The sequence below is a fragment of the Puma concolor genome, chromosome B2 (genome assembly GCF_028749965.1).
Source record: "Puma concolor isolate L17-30 chromosome B2, mPumCon1.1.hap2, whole genome shotgun sequence".
NCBI lineage: Eukaryota > Metazoa > Chordata > Mammalia > Carnivora > Felidae > Puma > Puma concolor.
Window position 1 is genome coordinate 120,069,474 of NC_141671.1, and position 16,376 is coordinate 120,085,849.

Sequence of the window (16,376 nt, forward strand, 5' to 3'; positions counted from 1 at the left end):
ATGGCTTTCGAAGTCTCTGTACAAATCTTCATTTTAGGTTTGATTAATCTACACTGAAAACTAATGCTAATTTTAGGTATGAGACTAGCACAAATGAGGCAAAGGGAATAAAATGAAAACGCAACACAGTTGATATGCTGGAAGAACTCCTGGCTCCTGAACTGGAAACAGTCATCTGGAAGTCAATGGGTTTGTGCTTCCCCTTTTAAAAACAGAGTGATGCCCATCAGGGCCCACATTTAACTAGCTAGAACTCAGTTTGGCTACCAATTCAGCCAATGTGGCTCTTCTCTCCTGTCAAGTCAGTTAGATAATGAATGCTAATTTCCTGTTTGGCTTTCGAGTTCATTTTGAAATCCTGAATATCACCCCGACTCTGAAAGGTTAGCTTGGATGCAACGTGATCTTATTTAGAAATCAGTATTCATGGATGCCCAACAGCACAGGAAGCAATAGCACTAACTTAGAGGTATTTAATGTGGGAGGGAGATTGGGACTCAAGGTCTACCTCAAAGGAAGGATGGATTTACTGGGTTTGGGGTAATCCCAGCGCTAGTTCTGGTGGCTCTGTGAAACCCGGTACAGTGCTCTCCATCTTCTTGGATAACAAGTGCACAGAAAAGCCAAAGGCCCCAACACTGTGTTGTCAGCTTCTTGAAAGCACTCTCCATGCGAAATCCTTATGTCCTCAACCTGTTACAGGGCTCCATTTCACTACCAGACTGAGGCAGCTGTGACAAATCCCCAGGCTGATTTCGTACCAACGAGTGCAGAGGACATGTCCACTTAATTTCTTTGCCATATTTAATACTTACTCTCTCCTTCTTGGAGTTCTCTTCTGCAGCTTTCGTGACACCTTTTGTCCTCTTTGTCTTCCTACTTCCCCTCTCTTCCTGTTACATCCCCTCTGACCTGGCTCAGGTCACTCAAACCAAAGCCTTCCTCACTAGAGCACACATTCACATGACCTTCAGGCCTCCCCTTCCTGCTCAGAAGCCTGTTGTGATTTCTCTCAAAGCTCCTGGCAACTTCCTGGACCTCTCCACGTGCACGTGGACCGCTCATGTGCAGCTCAAACTCAACATGTGTGCGGTAGAATATTCCAACTGTTATTTTATTCCTAAGAGCAAGAAGGGTTCAAAGCTGACTCTAGAGGCTACAAAAAGTTCTTACAACGTGCCTTGGAAGGAAACTCTTTTGTATATTCTATTACCATCCTCAGTTCACATGTGGCAGAACAGATACACAGAAAAGTGAAAGAGCCCACACAGGTCACACACCTAGGAGATAGATTTGAACCCAGAAGATCTGCTATGCTATATTTCCTCTTAACAAGCAGACCACCTGGTAAATTTCCAAATAACCCTGCTGTCGGCATGTGTGTAAGACAGGGCCTTACAAATTCACTGCCAAACTCCCTCCAGAATGCCTAAGGCAGGTGCTCTCTCCTACAGTACCAAGAACAAAAAATACACCTTGCTTTAAGACAGCTAAGCCAAGGGCGCCTGGGTGGCTCAGCTGGTTAAGTGACTGGCTTCGGCTCAGGTCACGTTTTTGCAGTTTGTGAGTTTGAGCCCCAAGTCGGGCTCTGTGCTGGCAGCTCAGAGCCTGGAGCCTGCTTCAGATTCTGTGTCTCCCCCTCTCTCTGCCCCTCCCCTGCTCACACTCTGTGTTTTCTGTGCCTCAGTAATAAATAAATTTTAAAAAAATTAAAAAATTAAAAAAAAAAAGACAGCTAAGCCAAGAAGACTGGCCATACTGCACATGACATATGGAAATAACACATGTATCCCACAAATACATGAAATTACAGGTACCACCATCAACTCATTGGCTCAAGCCAGAAACATGGGATTCTCCCCTGCTCAATCTTCCCAACTCACAAACCTCCATATCCCCGTGCAGTCACCAAGTCAGAAGCCTCTATCTCCTTACCATCTCTCAAATACATGAGGCACACCTTCTTCTCTGGATAAAGCTTAGCCTCTTGAGCGTGGCTCATAAGACCCTCTATGCTTGGGCCTCCGGCTCTCTGCACCCCCTCACCTTCCATCACTCTCCTTCCTACACGTGTCCTGCAACCCAGCTGTGCCTGATGGTGTACCCTTTGTAGAGGGTCAGGTTCACAGTACCAGATCTTGCCTGGAATGGCCTCTTCCATGCCTTTCTTCATCCAGCTATTCCGACTTTCCTGGAGGCTCAGGTGAGAAGCCCCATCCTCATGCACAGATTTTTGTTCCCGCCAAACTCAGCTCAGAACATATCCTCAAACTAGAGACCCTCTTTTACTATAATGATTTATTGTGAATGCGGAACTTGTTTGATTTCAAAGTCCATGGTACACATTCGGGGATACCCAAAGGGCGTTCCATAGATCTGGTGTAACAAACAAGAAAACAAGCGAGTAAAACGAATGAATGGACGAGAGGCTGCTCCTCCATCATTTCCTCCTCTGGCTGCTCACTGCTTTCAGAAGAGAAGGAGGCATTGTCTGCTTTTTATCCTACATGAGGGATTATTCCAGGAGCCACAGGGACTTGTTTGAAGTCTGGACTGAGAGAGGTCATGGTGCCAGCTGAGGCAAAGTCACGAGCTCCCCCTCCTGGGGCTCATTCTTTTGAGGCCACACAGACCAAACCATCCAGTGGGACTCTTCCTCCTCATCAGGACAGTCAGGGAGCACCAGTCTAGTGGTGACAAGGCCATTAACATTTTGTGTCCATTTGAGGGCTCGGAAACGTGCATTTAGGATAAAATGGCAGGAGGGAGTCGTCCTTAACACAACATAAAAATAAAAATTTACAAAGAAGTAGTGAAGTTCCCCATGCATTGTGTGTTTCCCTTCTTCCCGGACCGTGCTCACTCCTCTCTGCCTCACAGCCGCCCAACCTGCAGCCTAGTGCCGGCCTCGGGAGGTTCAGCCCTCTGCGGGTTCCTCTTTCACCATCTTCCGTTTGCTCCCCTCTCCCCTACTTTCAATGCTTGATCAAAGGCTCAGAGCTACTCTAAAGGAAGAGGTCGGGTCAGATCAGGAGGAGCGCTGCTCGCGTCTGAGAAAGGGAGATGGGGCAGATATATCATCGGTAGTTATTTCTTCTTTTCTGGTCCTGCTCTTTGCCTCTGCCCACCTGGCTGCCTCTGTGGGATCCTGGCAGGGCAGGTGGAGAGCAGCTGAAGGGGTTCAGACACACTCCTCCTCTCAGCCCCGAAAGGCACCAGGCAAGGGACAGTGTTCGAGAACAAACTGCAGCCAGCGGCGGGTGAGGATGCTTAGATGACTGCAGACACAGGTAACTCCGATTTGTCCTTCAGATTTCACTCAAACTCAGTTTCTCAAGTAAAAGGTTAAATTTACAATATTTGGCTCTCTCCTACTGCATTACTTCCTTAGAGCAGTGAGCACATCTGCAATTACATTTTGTTTGCTCATATTTGTACCTCCCTTCCTGGAGCGGATCCTTCCCGAGGAAGGGGACCATGTTTGTTTTGTTTACCAATTTGACAATTTGAATCCTCAGTGCCTAAGCTCTACCCTAGAACACTTTGGTACTCATTAAGGATTTTTTTGACTGGATGGATGAATCTTTCCAAATTTACCTAGTTTGCTCACCTTACACGTGAATTTACATTTTAACCTCCTAAATCTGTTTCACAAGGCTGCTTACAAAGAGGTCCTCTGAGAGTCAAACTTCAAAGGCTGTGTGTGTGTGTGTGTGTGTGTGTGTGTGTGTGCACGCGTGTGTGCACGTGTGGACATGCACCCACTGAAAAAAATGAGTAAAAGGTGCTAGGAATAACTGATATGACCAATTCACATTAAAACTTGTAAGACAAATATTGAAAAGTCAATTGTATCTTCCTAAACCAGCAACAGCTAGAGAAGATTCATAAGACCTCTTTTGGGTAAGAAAGTAACACAAGTTGGTTGGAAGACATCAAAGAACACCTATAAATGGAGAGAGATATTTTACGTTTGTGGGAAAGAAGATTTAATATCATAAAGATGTAATTCTCACCATACTGAGCTACAAAGTGGGTGCAGTTCCAATTAAAATACCATAGGATTATCTTAGAACTCAACAATCCGATTCTGAAATTTATATGGAACACCAGGAGCCCAGAATAAAGACACTTGAAAAAACACAATTGGGAGACACATCCTACCAGATATCAAGACTCATTTTAAAGCTATAATAATTGAGGCAGTATGGCATTGGAGCAGAGACAGACACAGGAAACAAGTACCAAGAAACATCCCCACGTATACCAGAAAACTGATACATGACCTGCAGATTAGAGAGGGAAAGGATGGGCTCTTCAATAAACAGGGCTGGAATGCTGGTACTTATAAAGGAAACAAACGATCACTGTTTCTTATCACACAGAAAAACCGATTTCCTATGGATTAAGGATTGATCTATGGAAGGCAACATTAACATGCTTTGATCAATAGTATCTTTAACACCTCAGGGTATGGAAAGAGCATACGCCATAAAGAAAAGCGTGGTAATTAAACTGTATTAACTCTATTAATAACTACATTCAATATACTAACTATATCGACCTCTACTTAAAATAAAAGACAAACCACAAACCCGAAGATATCTGCAACACATAAATTTGTAACAAAGGATTAGAATCCAGAATCCATCAAGATCAGTAAGAATGAGAAAGTTATAGGTCATTTCATATTAGTTCAGTATAAACTAAAATATCAGAGGGGAGTTTGAGCAAGCGTGGGAGCCATCACTTCTGTGTAAGACAACTGGCCTGACCACGAGGTGTATTCTGTGACCGGCATTCCTGTGAGGTATGTATCCATTAACCGATCAGTGTAAAAGCATTTTAAAAACCAAAAAGCAACTTGGTATATGTGCTATGCAAAAAACCTACCTTTTAAAACCCTAATACAAACGTAATTATGAACATTTACCCATTTCACTAAGAATTCTTTAGCACAACTTTTAATGGCTATATTTTAGTCATGACACAGAAACAGCCTAAGATATAACCAATCCCTACTGTTGGCCATTTAGACTGTTCGTGTGACTGTGTGTGTGTGTGTGTGTGTGTATAGGGTTAGGGTGTATACACACACACACACACACACATACGTACATACACACGCACATGTATATACATATATATGATAAATACTCTTGTAAGTAAATCTTTGTATACATCTCTGATTATTTAAGATAAATTCTTTTTTTTTTTTTTTTAATTTTTTTTAACGTTTATTTATTTTTGAGACAGAGAGACAGAGCATGAACAGGGGAGGGGCAGAGAGAGAGGGAGACACAGAATCCGAAACAGGCTCCAGGCTCTGAGCTGTCAGCACAAAGCCTGACGCGGGGCTTGAGCTCACAGACCGTGAGATCATGACCTGAGCCGAAGTCGGACGCTGAACCGACTGAGCCACCCAGGCGCCCCTATTTAAGATAAATTCTTAACAATGGTTTAAATGGTAGGTACCTTTAATTTGGGTTTTGCCAAATTGTTCTCTAGGAAATATTACTAATTTATAAAGCTGCACAGGACTATTATTTTTCCTCTCTTAACCTCCCCAACACTAGTTAAAAACAAAATTTGCCAGATTTAGAAGTGAAAACTTGTACACTAAATTTTTAATTTGTATTGATTTAAATAGTGAGGCTGAACATTTTTTGTTTATTGTTCACTTAGTTTCTATGTGGTTTACTTAATTCTTTGCCCATTTTTCTACTTACATGCTTAAATTTTTTGATGAGACCCAAGAGTTCATAATATATACAGGATATTGACTCCTTCTCTGCCAGGCATATTGAACTTTGTCATTTATCTTCTACTTTGGTTTAGGTTTTAAATTTTTTATATAGCCAAAGCAATCTTTTCCTTTTTGGTTCATTCTCTAATATATAATTTTTCATGTATATTTAAAGGAATTAACTCATCTCCCTTTTGTGCCCCCTACAATAAAAATGCCTCATCTAAATGAAGGCAATAGCACCTTCTTCAAAGGGTCATCGTAAATGTCAATTAAGACAACCTATACTGATATACCTTGGTTTGTTTTTTTTATATATATATATTTTATTTTATTTATTTTTTAATGTTTTATTTTTCAGAGAGAGAGAGACAAGAGAGACAGAGAGAGACAGTGGGTGGGGGAGACAGTGGGTGTGAGTGGGGGAGGGGCAGAGAGAGAGAGGGAGAGACAGAATCAGAAGCAGGCTCCAGGCTCTGAGCTGTCAGTACAGAGCCTGATGCAGGGCTTGAACTCATGAGCCGTGAGATCATTACCTGAGCTGAAATCAGACACCTAACCGCCTGAGCCACCCAAGCGCCCCTATACTGATATACTTTGCAAACAGTAAAACAATATAGAAATGTCAATTATTAGCAGCCCTCAGTACATGACAGTTATTAACATTACATGCCCATTGGACGGCAGAGTTAATAACTATATGCAGGTAACGTGAGTAGATATATTTGGGATAATAAAGTTTGAAAAAATCACATGGACCACAGGAGACAGACACCGTGAGGGAGTACATTTCACGTCCCTCGGCGGGTTGAGGAGGGCAAACGGTCAAGACAGAAGCCCCAGAGGATACAGACGCTTACCTTACTTACTCTTCCCCTTCCTCCAACTCAGTCTCTTTGTGCACCACCACTCTTGTGACCGACATGTCGGGGTGCTGCTCTCTGGCTTCCCTGATGGCCTGGGCCAGCGCCTGCCAGAGTCAGGAGAAAGCACTGTGAGCACAGCAATGGGCTTATTCCCGGGTTGGGAAGACAGACATACGCTGATCAACTGGGATTCCATGGCAAGCAAAGATGGCTTTATTGCTTTCTTTGAGGGAGCAGGGATTTTAAGTGGGCTCATAATTCTTTTTAGAGAATGCTTCTCACTTCCCCAAATTTCCCATTTCCCCCCAGTCTTTTCAAATATACATGTACAAGAGACATGCAGACTCTGAAGCCCAGCCCCGTACTCGCCACGAGACTTGGAGAAAACAGATCTTCTCTGATCTTCATATTCTCACCTGTAACCTGAGACTAACGCTAAGGTCATGAGGATCATTTTGAGGTTCACTGTGTAGATTGGAGGAATGATGTAACAGCCTGTCTATTCACCCACGGGTACTTGCTGTCACACAGCTCAAATGCCAAGACACAGGACCAGACCAAACCAGACTAGACCACAAGCTACCCTTGTGGTTTCTCACTAGCTGTTTGAGGTAAGATGTTTGTTGAGCTGTTATGTTGCACGAAAAAGATCTATAAACTTCTAGGGCACAGAGCAATAAAAACGGTAGCAACACTGATAACGTACAATTGCAAAGTGAAAGGACAGAGAGACTACTCTTCAGCAAGTACAGGTCTCTAGTTTACAGTCGAAAACACTGAAGGCACAAAGGTCAACAGGTCGTGCTTGAGGCCATCCTGCGGCTGGGCCACAGGGCAGGAGCAAGACTGGGACGCCACTCCACTGGCTCCTAGGCTCTTCCCAGACCGCACGGTGAGAAAATGAAGTTTCTTTGTATTTTATCAGAAAGCAAGCTGCATACAAGTGTTGTGACAAAGTGGAAAGATCCTATTTTTCTGAGGGAAAGGTGTTTAAAGATGTCTTGGGGAGACAGTAAAACACCATAAAACACCACTCAAAATCTAAGAAAGAATTCTGGAACAGAAAGGGAAGCCTTCAAGGATGGAAAGCACCATATCTCATATGGACACTATGCCTTTGAAAGAAGCAGCCCAAGTTTTCCTGTTTCTCTGTCATCTGCTGAAGGGCACAACCACATTTGTTGTTTGTGATACAGTTTCTGTCAGCTGAAAGGTTACTGAACAAAACCCCGAGCCTCATTCCACACACACAGAAAGGTAAAGCTGCAAAAAAAGAAATTTGTTTTTATGCCAAAAATTTTTACACAGAAGCTTGGAAGACAGTTGAGGGTGCTCGAATTTCCACTAGGGAACAAACTGGTGACCCACCTGTGTCAGGGCAAGAGAGAACTCAACCAGGGGACTCTCCGATTTGAGCAGCCCAAGTGTTTGTCAGGTTGTGGGAGTCTGAGGTCCGGAAGGCAAGACGGGTGGGGAGAAGGGCAGCGGCTTATCTCAGAGGAGGTCAAAAATGTTTCCGTGTCTCGGGGCGCCTGGGTGGCGCAGTCGGTTAAGCGTCCGACTTCAACCAGGTCACGATCTCACGGTCCGTGAGTTCAAGCCCCGCGTCGGGCTCTGGGCTGATGGCTCAGAGCCTGGAGCCTGTTTCCGATTCTGTGTCTCCCTCTCTCTCTGCCCCTCGCCCGTTCATGCTCTGTCTCTCTCTGTCCCAAAAATAAATAAACGTTGAAAAAAAAAATTTTTAAAAATGTTTCCGTGTCTCTATGGCTGCGATGGGAAAGGGGATGGGAGACGGGGAACAGCAGAGTGGCTCCGTATTTGTGTGTTCAGAGGGAAGTGAGAGATCAGAACAATCAAAACGGTCTACTCCATGTTGGTTTCTGGAATCCAATTTGGGAGAAGGACAGCTCTGATGGGAGCCAAACGTAGCTACAGACAACCTGTCAGATACTTTTTAATTCATGTTCCTTACACAGGTCTGCCTACATTAAACTAGTACAAATGTGAAAGGGGAAATAGAAAATGATGCCCAAGGGAAGGGAGCACGTGTGAAACATGCTTCAATGAGCAGAAAAGTAGGGAAACCAAAAACTGCTTAATCATCTTCAAGCACATTTGAAATCCATTTACCATTAGTTCCGTTCAGTCTGTAGTACCAGTGTATGAAATTAAATACTGTAAAATGTTAATTTATTATAGCAACAGTAAAGATTGTGAGAGAACTATCTCACATCATCCTGCAAAAGAAGTTATTTTATTGGAAAGAAACACACTCTGGTGGGTAACTGCAGTGTCCTATGTCCCTGGTACACAGCGGGGCATCGGGACACACACAGGTGCACCACCCACAAAGCAAGTGTCCTAAATGCATGCCTCTTTAATCTGCCAACACAAAAGAGATTCCTTTTTTTTCTATCTTGCTCCGAGGAAGGGTTTCTTTCCACTATTAAAATTCTTTTAATGTACAGAAAGGAACCGAAAAATGGGTCAATGATATTCAAGTCACTATGTGATCAGTTTCAGTTTTTGGCAGGGAAGTGATTTCACTCTAATTTTAAATACTTGCATGGTCTCATTACAGGCTAAAAGGGAGAGGGAGCTTCATCAGCTTCTGGTGACAAGCATACCAGAAGCCACAATTAAATGTACTCTAACAAGTTTATGCATTTTGGAATTAAAACATGAAAACGTTACAAAAAAGTATCTGTTCTCTTCATATGGAGTATCTGACCTTGGGTTTAAAATGGGCTGAAGCACGACATCACACCGCCAAGGTCGTGTCCCTACTGTCACACGTAAAGCTGCAGGGTTTTTTCCTAATCTAAGAGTCAGGAATAGGTGTTATTTTGGTACTTAAATTTCAGACCATGTTTTTATTATTTGCTGTTCAGAAGCAGTATTATCTAGATTTGAGTTTTCAGGTCAAAGACAAAAGAATACACATGAAATAAAGCCTGAGAGTATCCTCGAAGGGAACACGTGACATCAGAAAGTCTGAAAGGGCACAAGTTCAGTGGAGAGACAGGGTAGGAGAGACTAACCCAGTGAAGGGAAGAAATCCTTTGTCTGGGGAACTGGCAGCTTGGTTTCCACGGCATCACTCATTTTCCCGTGGAGAACAGGCACAGGTATTGTCCTCTACTAGGAATCTCTATTACAAAGTCAAGGTTCAGGGGTCAGGACAACCCGTGAACCACTGATAGCTCTCGAGGAATGAAGAAACACATTAGGAAATATGTAAGTAAAATCGTGTTTACACGGTTTTAAAAAATGTCATTTTCTTTTTAGGCATGGAAGAAAATCTCTTTGATCACATAGAGTGAGCTTTTTTTAAATGAGAAGTTTTGTCCTCTAAAATCCTCTTTCCTGAAGTTGATATTGTGCTCAAAGCTGGGTAACTAACATCTGTTCCTACTCCCCGGCCAAGATGGTCAACTAAACATTCCTTTTCCTGCGAGTTGTTATTAAGAAAACAGCTTGGTTTCCTTTAAAGTGGAGTTAAAATCACTGAGAAAATGACAAAACAAAGAGCTCCCGTCACTTGGGGGCCGCAGCCTAAAACTGAAGCCACCCTCAAAGTATCCAACAGTTCCATGCGTCACCTGGATTTTAAAGCCACGCATTCTGCTCAAGCTAACATTGGAAAGAAAGCACGATTCTTTTAAACATTTTTCTGAATCCATGTAATCTTCCACTTTGTAAGAGACCTCAGATTTCCTTCCCCCACCCCTCGATAATAGTAATGACTGGGGGAAATATCTAGTGGTAAAGAGTCCAACCTTCCTGAGGCTATAAGAAAAACACTTGATAAGTTCCTGAAAGTAGGCACAAGTCAAGCTTGGTGGCTTTTCTTACTTAGCTTTGGAAAGCCAGTGTCACTGAACTGCCATTCGTTCTTTAATCCATGATTTGACTTTAGGCCAGGCCCACATGAATACCTAATAGGTGCCGGGAATCCTCTCCATTACTTTGACTCAAAAGTGCATGTAAAGCCAGTGTGAAATAAGCAGCAAAATCCATGTTCTATGCGGGTTCAGCATCAGGCAGGCTGAAAGGACAGGCTGTGTCTAGCGTGGGAAGCATCAGTGCCACGCTGAGGACGTAGATTCTTCCAGGAGGCACTGGGAGAAGGGGAATGACACAGGGACAGGATGTGACGGTACATGCCAAACTTAGAGACGTGGTCACTTTCAGAACCAGAACTTCAGGTCTTTACCTGGTCATGATCGATGTCCGCATCTCCTGTGATCACGATGCGTTTCTCAATTCTTGTTTCAGATATTCCACCTTTCACAGTCTAAAGGGGGGAGACAGCAATCATTAAAGCATGTTTATACATAATGGGGGGAAGAGAACGGAGCACACTCAGACCTTCTGATCGTTAAGGCAACGTGCACTGAGTGGAGAAGACTGATGTTCTGGAAACACCATTTTTAAGCTCAATAGAGATTCCTATTGTTAAAGCATCTGTAAGTATTCCTCAACTGAAAGCAACTTTAAAACTAATTTATCAAGATTCAGGTGAGATTAAGATAAGACAGATGCCATGAAATCCAAACAGTTCTGTTGGGACATTCCATTACAATTTCCCTGAATTTCTTTACTCCCAAGTGGCCCACTTGTTAAAGGAGGAAAGAAGAAATAATTCTTTGGTTTATGTAGAGTTACAAGGAATGCTAACAATTTAGGTACTTGATTTAGGTTTGAGAATTGCTTGACATTATAGTTTTGACTGCTTGATTCTCGTCATACAAATCCATTTGGTAATTCTGTTCATTTGGTTTAGTGCAGTAATAAAAAAAAAAAAAAAGACTTGGATTTGGTTTAAGATACAGAAGGTACAGGAGGATGATATAAAGATATTCACTCAATGTTGATTTGATTACAGATTCTGCATGTGGCTGTGTCTGCTAACAAAGTCTGTGCGAATGGACATGGGGCAGGGTCCTGTGTGAACTGCCACAGAGTGACTGGCTTGGAACAAGCTAGCACAGCCTGGGACACGATAGAGGCTGAACAGATCACGTGGCTGTGACGCTGAACTATGAACAAATACCGCACAGTCCTGAGAAAGCACACACCCAACCTCTGCAACTCTGTTAAGTTATACGCTAAGTCACAAGTCATAGCACTTTAATGTAAGAACCAAGGTAATCAGTAGCCTTGATAACTGGATACTTTTTTTTTTTTAAGCTTATTTTGAGGGAGAGAGAGAGAAAATCCCAAGGAGGCTCTGCACTGTCAGCCCAGAGCCCAACATGGGGCTCAAACTCACAAACCGTGAGATCATCACCTGAGTCGGAATCAAGAGTCAGACGTTTAACCGACTGAGCCACCGAGGTGCCCCTGGATACACTTGAAAATGAGCATCAGTACCACCTTGCGTTTATGTGGCGTTTTTCAATTTACAAAGTTTCTGGTTGAAACACAGGGTGAGATAGGCATAAAAGATACATTTAAAACCTTCAAGCACTAATGAAACATGAGAGGTAGGAGCATAGGGAAACATGGGAAAATCACGCTGGAGCTAGAAATCGGAGGACGGCAGCACGCATCACAATCACCTGGAGGGCTCCTACAGCCACCGCCAGGGTTTCTGCAGATCTGGAGTGGGGCCACGGGATTCACACAGGAATGACAGCTGCTGCTAGTCTGGAGCCAGACTTTAAGAATCATTGGTCATCTGGTGTTAGAGACTGAGAGAATGATCTGGCAAAATGCTCCCTAGCCACGGTAGGAGCATCTTAAATCAATGAGGGGAAGATTCGATTACTTGAACAACTTGCTGAACATTTTGAATGACGGGTATTCATTCACTTGCTTCAGTCAGGAGGGTTGATTTGTACTTGTCAAACGTACGCCTCCACTTGGACCACATTCTCTCTCTGCTCCTGTAGCTGTCTCATGTATAGTTATTCAGGACATATTTTTACCTCCTTGTACTTTACAGAACTACATTTGTCAGTGGAGCCCAATTTCTCAGATACTTTAAATCCAAGCATTTTTACTCCACTGGCACTGTCTGCGTATTATTGTGAAGTGTGTATGGGAACAAAGAAACAATTCAGAAAAGATCCTGTTTGCAATGTACCACCACGGGCTGCTTTACCTTGGTGATGTGTGTTGTCGTCGTCGTCGACACGGACTCAGATGTGATGGTCTGTGCCGTCAGTAACGTCCCCGAGTCACCACCAGCCCCGCCATCAATCTTTGGACAGTTAGGGGGAAAAATATAAAGTAACACTTAATTTCCATTATGTCGTCAGAGAAGAGCTTCCCCCCTCGCCCATCGAATGTGCATCTTTTGAAATCTTCCAGATCAGCAGGAAATGTTATCTGTCACATTTTGTAGATTTACTGAGCAGGAGGTTGGCTGGCATTCAAAGAGAGTAAACGCAAAGGCTAAACGCACGTGGAGAAGCAAAACCCTGGGAGGGAGAAAAAGGAAGAATCACATAGAAAATGGGGCTGAAAGCTACAAGGGAATCAGGAGAGAATTTGACTGAAGGCCTTTTGCAGAAGACAGAAAAAGAAACTAGAGAACCAGACAGAGAAGTTTCCACAGTGACCAGAAGTGCTGAGTTCATTGTTTTTTAAGCACAGGCAGGTAAAAACAGATAAACGTTTTCTTATTTAAGAAGCAACAGAACCTGACTGGGATAGACTAAACCTACGTGATTTGGTTATTTGCTTATCTCTAGTAGATTGTTCTAAATGACATTGTTCCTGTAATCGTTTGTTATGAGCATATATAGGGGTATGTATATTTTAACACATATGCATGCATGTTCTCTATTTATATCATATATAAATCCCCTGCATATATCTAAATAGGTTTTAACTTGTTTCCTTTGATACTAAAAATGGTAGAAAGTTCTAGAGTTTACCAGGAAAAATATGAAACAAATGAATAGCCTATGAGTATATGTGATGACCACCATTCTGGTCTCCCTTCCTGACACTGACACAAGGAAATAACCAGAAAGCCCAGAGCCTTTCTAAGTTATGGGAAAATTTCTCTCACACTTGGGTCATGCACCTGTATTTACTAGGCCTCTCACTATACTACAGACACACAAGTACATGCTCTCCTACCGCACCCATTCATAAGAAACCTGTTTTTGCTTATATGGACCTATGCACATATGTGGATAACAGATATAAAAATAATTTTGAGGAATATTTAAACACACTCAAATTAAACCTTTCAAAAAATATTTTGAGAGAGGGCCATAACCTGCCCTCCTCCCCCATGGTACAATCCGACCAAAGGACACCGAATTTCTCAGTCAAGAACGTAGTTGTACAAATTTAGAAACAGTTCCATTCTGATATGATGAACACTTTCCCCTTTTTTGTTACCATTGTGGTTAGACATCTTAATGCTTATTTCAAGTCTTTACAGAATCAATTTCTAAATCGCTACCTAAAATTAAAAACACAAGTCTGGTAATTATTTGGACACAGAGCATCATATTTACAGATCAACAACATGTCTTCAGAAAATAACCCCATGTGAAGGAGAAGCTCAGATGTGTATGTGGACTTGGCAAGCAGGAATGGGATGACTGGATCCATCTTCACGGGGGGGGGGGGGGAGACCTAACTTCTACCAATCCACAAATTATATCAGATCCAATAAACTTTGTTAAGACTCCCAAAATGACTTATAATAATATGAACAAGACAGGTACTGCCTGTCCTAAAATAATCGTGTGGATGCTTCCCCCTGTAATTACTGGATCACCAATAATGATCTACATTGGTGACTACAGCTCTCGGTCTCAATCTAAGAAGCAATATATAGCAAGTTAGGTAGTTGAAGCACAGTTACGAGCCGGGGATACAGAAAGCTACATTGAAGTCAGAAACACGTAAACTGGAAGACAAATGAAAACAGAAACAAAGGAAAAGAAGTCAAAGAGTCCAAATCTAGAGTTTTTGTACCTGTGGAGACTCATATGTGATGGTTTTGGTCTCAGTTTGGACAATAGGGACTTCCTTGGTGGAGATTTCTGTCCTTTGTGAGGCATCAGAAATTGTTACCATCTCTGTTTTTACCACTGGTGGCTGAGGTGGAAAGGAAGGGAAAAGTAAATTCTAGAGGTAATGAAGTAAAAGTGTTTAATGGAGCCTTCAAAAATAATTGGAAAAAAATATCCAAACACGCACTCATGCACAAGAGTATAGGTAAACAAAAGATACAAAAGAAAGACACTTTCCTTCAAACATCGTAGTAGATGCATGCGTGTGTGTGTATTCTTTATATTTATATATATATATATATATATATATATATATATATATATATATATGAAGAATAAGCTAACATAATGGCTCCCTAAATTATGGTACACTTCAAGTTACCATGGTCCCAATTACATGTCAAATGTGGCATGGAATATATACTTTAGCTCTGGGGCAAGTTACCATAAAATGGAAAAGAAAGCAAAATGGAATGAACTATGTGAAGTGACCGGTCTCAATTTTTACTGCGTTTTAAAGAACCACATGGTTTATGTGAAGGCTGTCTTTAATGGCCACATCAGTTAGGGAGATGAAGAGTTGCCCCTTCCCCCCAAAAGGACTCTTCTACTGACAAAGATACTCCACTTTCGGAAAGAATATCTTCAGGTATGATTTTTTTTAATCACAGTTGTCTAAAACTCGCAGTGCTTCTTCTGTGTTACATAAGTTAAGACATTATATCTGGAGTTACTCCGCCAACATGGCATTAAGGCTCTGAACAATTAAAACATTAAAGAACAGGGTCACGGTCTGTTAGCATTGTAGTCTGCAGGGCACGTATAATACAACACCAGACCATACTACTACCAAAATACTACAGTTCTTTTTCTGAGAGAAAATTCCCAGATGTAATAATTTAAAGAGGAACAACCGTCTATTAAATGCAGAAAATAATAAGAGTGTTTGAAGGCTCTTGAAATGTCTTCTCTGAAGTGAAACAGGAGGTTGACAAGTAACGTAGTAAAAATCCAATTAATTATTTCAAGACAAAGTCACTTCACTATTTTCCAGCCCATCAGAGAAAGCAAATATGGATAATGCCTACATCATGGGAATTTAATTTTAGAATCGAGAAAGTCTCATGGACGCAAACCTTCCCTCAGTGTAACTTCGACTCTCAATTCAGAGACACTGTACCTCATGACCAAGACTTAATCTACCAGGAGTGACCAGGAGTGTGGAAAGTTCTCTTTCTTGAAGAGAAAATGTTAAAGACTCCTATCCAATGTGGATAATCGATAAAACAGATGATCAACCTGCAAATCATCCAGAATGGAGGACAGGACAGAATGAGGAGAGGATCCTCCTCTCGAACAATCTAGCCTCTGGCTGCCCACAAGGAAAGAAAATGCTCTTCACCGATCCACACAATCCCAGGAATCTAAAACCAGCAATCACAGCAGTATTCGAGAAATGTTTTTTCATCACTGCCGGATGCTGAACTAAGAGCACCATGGTAATCAGAACCAGCTGCCATCGCTAAAAATCTAAAGTTGAAGGGAGAACGAGCCAGAAGGCCAAACCCAATCATGACAACAGCCGCGCACACACTCACACCGACCGTTTGTCAACGATACGTATACAATTTTCTCATTAAACCAACGAAAAAGGCATTTAGCACGAGGAAGCAGTGCAACTAAAGACAAACAGTTGAAAACATCCAAAACATGCAAAGAAAAATTTAAATGTGGAACGAGAAGGGGGTTGGCGGGGGGGGGGAATGGTGTGGTCGTTGG

The 16,376-nt window shown here is 42.3% G+C and overlaps 1 protein-coding gene across 25 annotated transcripts in view; it reads right to left on the reverse strand.

Annotated features, from left to right (window-relative positions):
• Nucleotides 1-16,376, reverse strand: part of EPB41L2 (erythrocyte membrane protein band 4.1 like 2) — a 221,547-nt gene that overhangs the window by 11,414 nt on the left and 193,757 nt on the right. For 21 of the 25 annotated variants that reach the window (XM_086707835.1, XM_086707847.1, XM_086707845.1 and 18 more), the window contains 4 exons: nucleotides 14,560-14,682; nucleotides 12,722-12,820; nucleotides 10,829-10,909; nucleotides 6,607-6,716 (listed from right to left, as the gene is read on the reverse strand). In XM_086707835.1, coding sequence (XP_086563961.1) covers nucleotides 6,612-6,716; nucleotides 10,829-10,909; nucleotides 12,722-12,820; nucleotides 14,560-14,682 — 408 coding nt within the window. In that variant the 3' untranslated portion in view covers nucleotides 6,607-6,611. The remainder of the gene's footprint in view (nucleotides 1-6,606; nucleotides 6,717-10,828; nucleotides 10,910-12,721; nucleotides 12,821-14,559; nucleotides 14,683-16,376) is intronic. The other 4 variants (XM_086707848.1, XM_086707846.1, XM_086707843.1 and 1 more) reach the window with 1 other exon arrangement.